Here is a 7,067-nt window from a genome sequence, read left to right as displayed (position 1 = left end):
ATAGGAAGGAAAGTTAAGACATTGAAAATATTCCATTGACAAAACGGGTTGTTTTATTTATGATGTGGATTTTGGCTCTGAGAAAGTCAGGTTTAAATTGACATAACAGCATAATATTGATTAAACTAATTAAACTAGTTTAATTTTTTTTTATTTATTATTTATATATTTTTTTTTTATTATTATTATTTTGTTTATTTGTTATTTATATATTATTTATTATTTTTATGTTAAGTTCATATATTTATATTTTTTATTTAATGGTGATGTTTTAAGATTAATACTCTGTCTTATAATTATTACTATATGACTAAATGTTTTAACAAATATATAATACATAACAGTAGTTCTTGAACAAATTTTTCAAATTTTACTTCCACATAATCATTTATTACAAACACTTCTTGTACTTCATTTATAACAAAAACTTTTTGTAATAAATGAATTTTCAATACACGATCTTAAGCATTTTCTTGCCTTAACTTTTTGTATCATGTGCAACACACTTTCTCTAAGCTTTTCTACTACTACCCTTCTAAAACTTCTTACTCTTTCCTCTAAAACTTCTAACTCTTTACATGCTGATACCCAATCATCTGCATCTTTACGCTCTAAATGCCCAAACCACCTTAATCTTCCTTGACGCACTATATCGTAAACACTCACTATTCCTAATCTCAGTCTAAGATCATGACTTCTTTTCTTGTCTTTTAGAGTCACACCAAACATCCATCTGATCATCTTCTTTTCTGTCCTTTCTAGGCACTGAACATCTTCTACGTTCATTGCCCATGTTTCACTGCCATACATCATAACACTCTGTCCACATGAGATGTATAACTTTCCCTTAACCTTCAATGATGCACTCCTTGCTGTTAGAATTGGAAAAAATAAACTTAGCCCAGGCACACCTTACTAATTTTATGCCAATATATATATCAATTCTAATATAAAGTGTGTTTTTTTTTTCCATTATTATTTTACTATTAGATATTCTAGTATTAGATTTATTTTTAAAAACTGAGTTTAGCATTGATGAAACATTCTCGTCATCTTTAGGGCGTTTCATTAATGAAAAACTGAAAAGTATGCTAAATGCAGGCCAATATGTTGTTTAGCTGAAGGGAAGTACAACCTTTTTTTTTTTGATAAATGTATTATTCTTTGTAATACTGAGCTGCGGTAACATTATGGCGATAAAGTTAATCAAACGTGGAGAGACTGTATGTTTTTGAAACTTTTTTATGATTTTTTTTACCTATGTATAAATGTATAGGTTTAAAGTAGAATTTAAAGATATTTTATGATTATCAAAATTTTACAATTAAACTGATTCTTTATTATAAGATTATTTATTATACTTGATACTTATACTTGATAACTTTAGAGATTCATTACTTGGAAAGGTTTGAAATTCAAATTTTTATTTTATAACAGTTTAATTTTCATTCACAATTCTTTTTGTTTAATAAAGTTTATTTGGGTAAAGTTAACAAAATAGATAAATAAAGTAATAGTTATTTTCATCTTCAATTTCAATTTTCAGCCCCTAAGAAAAATTTGTACAAGTTATCAGAGGTTTTAAATTTTTTAAACTTATTTTCTTGAATTTTTAAAATACTTTTAAATTATACTTTTAAATTTTTTTCTTTAAGGTTTTGGCATCTTCAAGTTTCATCAGTTTAAGGTAATATTTGTTGTCACATGCAAATTAATTTAGTTGTAATAGTTGAAATATATCATATGAAACAATTTTTAAAACATTCTTGAACGTGAAGCTGTCAATCACATGATGTCAAAAATATTGTATAATACAGTCGAACTCATGTAGTTCGAATCCTTTAGGTGTCTAAAAATATGCTTCAATTACGCGAGTTCTAAAATTATTGGAGATCAATACTACATAATTCTGAAAAGGCAGAGGAATTTGTTTGACTTAAATAATTTTTTGAAATATAGAATTTGAATTACATAATTTTACCTAATATGTAAGTTTTTTGTAAATAATTAAGTTAACTAATTTTTTGCAAGGCCTAATATGCTTTGCAGTTTGGTTTTTAGTTTTACATATAAGGCTTTTTCTTTGAAAAACTGGAAAGTGCATGAAACTAAAATGTTTCAATCATATTTTCTTCAATGATAATTCCTTTCATTTGTTTAAGAAAACCTAGAAAATAGTGAAACTATTATTATTTATTTAATAAAATATTTATTTTTATTTACGGTAGACTATAAATTTGGGTGAGAAAGAAAACATTGAGTTGGTTAGTGGGAAGAAATCCAAGAATCGGCTTGAAAAGTATTTTATCAAATTAATTTTTGTTGCTTACATAGATGACTTAGTTGCTTAAAATTGCTCTTTTTTTATATTTAGTGCTATGAACATATCATTAGGGAGGTAGTTGTTTAAAAAAATTTAACTTATATTTGTTAAAATTTAAAATTTATTTTACTGTATTGTATTTCATTATTTATCATTTATTTGTATTTATTGTTTAAACCATCTTATCTTTTACATCATAAGTTTTTCTCCACAAGTTTTACATCATCAGTTTTACAATTTTAGCATAATATTGTGCTTATAATTTCCATTGTGTTAAATATATTTTATCAATGTTTATATAAAAATATTTTTTACCACAAAGAAGTTTATTACATAGCTTCAATATTTTTTACAGACTTGTAAAAAAGAGTTACAATATGAAGAGAAGATTGTGATACCTGGAACAACATATAAAAATATATTTAATTTAAATTACTTATTTTAATTTTATTTAAGAATTTATTATTTTTTAATAGCTAATTTAAATTTTTACTATTTAAACAAAAATTTATACCTTTAGAACCTTTAAAGAACAAATCAATCTGGTAGCTGTTTAGTTTTATATATGTATATATATATATATATATATATATATATATATATATATATATATATATATATATATATATATATATATAGTATATAAATTATATAAAGTATAATATAAATAGTAGCATATAGCTATTTTAAATATTCGACAATGTTTGCTAGGCAAGTTTGCAAAGTTTTTTTTTTTTTAAATTCAGAGTTCTGTAAAGAATATAAATCCTTGTCAGACTAACATTCTGACATTCAATCTTAGTAACACATGTATTTAATGGTTTTGTTTACAATGCGTTTTTGCACCTTGTCTAAAAGAGAAAAGGCATCATTGGAAGATCCGCCCCAGATATGGCAACAGTATTCCATACCAGGATTTGAGATTTATAGAGATAGAGAATAGAATACGAAGTAAGAAAGTGTCAAGCTTGATAAAGAGATGCAACCTTAGCGGATGCTAATTTTGCAACTGATTTGATATATAGTTTCTAAGAAAAATCGGAAGTAAGAGTTAATCCTAGAAGATGAAGAGTAGATGACTCATCGAGTACATCACCGTTCATAAATATAGAAAGATCTAATTTATTGTGATAACGATTGGCTGAAAAAAAATTGAGTTTTATATGTAATGAAGTTCACCAGCCACTTTGAACCCCATGCTGTAGCAGAAGTGAGATCTTTTTCGAGCTCAAATGCCCCCTCCAAGAAATCAGAGGGTGTTGGTTTCTTATCATGACAAGAATAAATGGTAGTATTATCTGCAAACAATGCTACCTTAGATCAGAGAATATCTTGAAAATCGTTGATGTAAACTAAAAAGAGTAAAGGGCCAAAGGTAAAACCTTGAGGAACCCCTGAAGTAACGGAATAAGAAGAAGAGTGCTGTCCATCGAGGAAAACTTTTATACTACGATTGGAAAGGAAGGATTCAATGATCTTAAAGATGTTGCCAGATACACCGTAAGAAGTAAGCTTATGGAGAAGACCAGCATGCCAAACTTTATCAAAAGTTTATGAAATGTCAAGAGCGACGGCCTCAACCTCTTCACCTTTATTTAATGCACGATAAAATCTATCGGTTATTACTGTTAGCAAATCAGCTGTAAAACGAAAAGTTCGAAATACATATTGATGGTCAGAAAGTAAATTATTCAATTCAAGATGAGAAATAAAGTGTTTGTTAATTAAAGATTCAAAAACCTTTCTTATGATAGGAAGAAGACTATAGGGACGGTAGTTAGACGAATCAGATCGCTCTCCAAAAAATTATGAAAAATCTTTGACTTACTTTTGGCATGTATTTGCACATTGTTTGTGGGTAGGGTTTTATTTTGTAAACAGATAAAAAGTAACCTTGTTTTACAGCAATATTCTATGCATTTGGGGCATTTTTTCATAAATTTTTTTAAGATAGATAATTAAGATACCAGTACAATTTTACTTGCAGAATTTTTTTTGAAAAGGTAGGCAAGTCTCTTAGAGTAATCCATATCTTAGTTTGTTACTGTAATATTAATTTTCCATTTTTTAGAGTCTTTCTAGTTCTTTAGCACCGTCACCAAATATGACGAGCAACTTAGAAAATATTAATCTAGAGGTACGTTATGTATGCAAAATGATTGAGAAAGACGTCATTTAAGTTAGTATATTTGAGAAATATTTTAATTTAAAATTTGAGATTTAAACATAATAGAATTGCGTGCTTTTAAAAAAAACAATAGCGTGCTTAATAAAAAAAAGTTTTTTATTTATCTAATAACAGTTCGACAAGAAGATGATTGGTAATGAAGGAAATATTATTGCAGAGGTAGACTTGTTTGCAGTGTTTTTTAAAAAGTTATGTTTTGAATTGTTTGTATGGGTAACTTAAATATATTTGTTAGAAGATTGTGAACTATCTGGTAGTTTTGACAAGATAATATGTTTTTTCACTATAGAATCCTCTAAAAATGAAATCAACTATTATTACATGGTAAGATGGCAATAACAGAAATATTAATGCAGAGGTAGGCTTATTTGCATTGTTTGTAAAAATATATCTTTTGAATTGCTTGTATGGGTAACTTAAATATATTTGTTAGAAGATTGTGAATTATCTGTTAGTTTTACAAGATAATTTTTTTTCGTTATAGAATCCACTGTTAAAATCAACAAATGTAATATGGAAAGAAGGAAATGATGATATTGGGGAAGCAGAATCTTGAAAATTGATATTAAAATATTCATGTGTAAAACCTTACATTGTACCTGTAAGGTTTTTTAATTTATAAAGAAAAACCACAGATTTTTTAGAAATCTTATGATTCTGATTTATTATACACCCTTCAAAGAAAACAGTGCCTACTGAAAATTACACATGGACATGGGTGAGTTTCCTTAGCTGTGTTAAAATTTAACTTTAAAACACACCTCATTAAACCTGTATGGAATTGTTGTTCTTAAGTTTAAAACCATTTACTTGACTATCATAGCTCAGTAGCAAATATTTTTCAAATAATTATGATGGACTAACCTTAACCCTGATGATTGCAGGTGCACAGGTTTTTCTATATATTTATATATTTTGTCTAAAATTATTAATGTAAGTAAATGTTAATATTATTTGAAAGATTTTTAAAATTTTTTAGTTTAAATTTTTTAATGTTATATTAACTTTTATTATTTTATAAGTTATCAAGAATAACACTAAATTATCCTTTTAAGCAGAAGGAATCTTTTTTATAATATATATAACTATATATTATTTTTGTAATTCTATATCTTTTTTGTCAGAGGTTTAAACTAGTTTTGACTAATGGAATGTTTTTAAAATTTATAGACATCATTACTAATAAATAGCTGTTTGGATGTTGTTAATGTTGATGTTGGTTTAGAAGAAATAATGCTTCTAATTATTTTTTTTGAAAACAGTTTTTGTGTAAAATAGATGTTGTTAAAAGGCCTAAGCAATAATTTAACAGCAATTTTGTAGTATCGAGTTTAACAAAGATTTTCTTTTCTATTTGAAGAAGAAAATTTAGATGCTTTATTCTTTGGTGCTGCAAAGAGATTAACAACCTGTCAAAGCATTTAAAAAGTAATATACATAAGTGGTCACTTTCTAAAGCTAGAAAAGCTGCTTCCATGTATAATTTACGAAAACCATAGGAGAAAAAATCTGGAACAAAAATGCGCAATGATGAAAACGTTATTAAAGAAATTGTTCCTAAAAAATGTTGTTCTGTAGAAAATTGTATGGCTGTTGTTAGAATCGATGATCATTAGAGTAAAGCTCATAAAAATAATAGTAAACATCCTGATTTTCACAGGTTGATAAAACGGCACTAACTTATGATTCAGCATTCATATTTTTAACAAATCTCCATCCAAACCGTTTTCAAATACTTCTACAGCTTCATTATCATATGACAACAACAAAAATTCTAGTTTGTCAGAAAAGGTTACAGAATTATCAAAAAACAACAAATTTGTTGAAGCATTATCTGATGAAAATAATGTTATTGACTCAAATAAGGATGATTTTACTGGTTTAGAAGCTGCAATGCTTTCTTCAGATAATGATGATGTAAACTCAAGTGATAATGATGACCCTGGTGAAGATGATACTTTGCTATTAAAATCAACATTTTGTGAATATACAACCAGAATACTATCAGAATTTAAGGATTATCTTGTTGGACCAGATTGCAGGCAAAATGAACTTTCATCTGAAAAATGTGTGGGTGATGTTAGACGAATGTTGGTTATGATTGCTGGAACTTCAGATATAAAAATAATGTTTCTTCCTAATGTTCTACGAAACTTGTATGTGAGTAAATTATCTGGTTTGCAAGCAGGCTCAGTAAAAAAATATCTTTTTTCAGTTATTTCTTTTTGTGATTTTTCAATTGTTGAAGATAATCACTATAACATTAATGTTGAAACAATTACAAAAACAAAAACAAGTTTATTAAACTGGAGAGAAACATTTAATCAGGAAGACAGACAAAATTATTGGATTCGTCAGGAGCGTAATGAAAACTCTCTTGTGTCTTCAGATGAGTTAAATCAATATATGCATTCGGAAAGTGCTGTTCTAGCTATAGATCTTTTTATATTTTTCAAGGAAAAAGATCGTGTGGTTACTCAAACCGAATATGTAAGTATGAGAGATCATCTTTTTGTTATAATTCATTTTTCGTGTGCTCACCGATCTGTAACAGCA

The 7,067-nt window shown here is 26.9% G+C and overlaps 1 protein-coding gene across 1 annotated transcript; it reads right to left on the bottom strand.

Moving 5' to 3' along the window:
• Positions 1 to 411: 411 nt before the first annotated feature.
• On the bottom strand, positions 412 to 810 carry LOC136089849 (uncharacterized). The gene has a single exon (XM_065815938.1). It carries the CDS (start codon positions 808 to 810, stop codon positions 412 to 414), a length of 399 nt encoding a protein of 132 aa, XP_065672010.1.
• Positions 811 to 7,067: the final 6,257 nt, after the last annotated feature.

Source organism: Hydra vulgaris, chromosome 13 (assembly GCF_038396675.1).
Source record: "Hydra vulgaris chromosome 13, alternate assembly HydraT2T_AEP".
Taxonomy (NCBI): domain Eukaryota; kingdom Metazoa; phylum Cnidaria; class Hydrozoa; order Anthoathecata; family Hydridae; genus Hydra; species Hydra vulgaris.
This window is presented reverse-complemented; position numbering and strand designations above follow the sequence as displayed.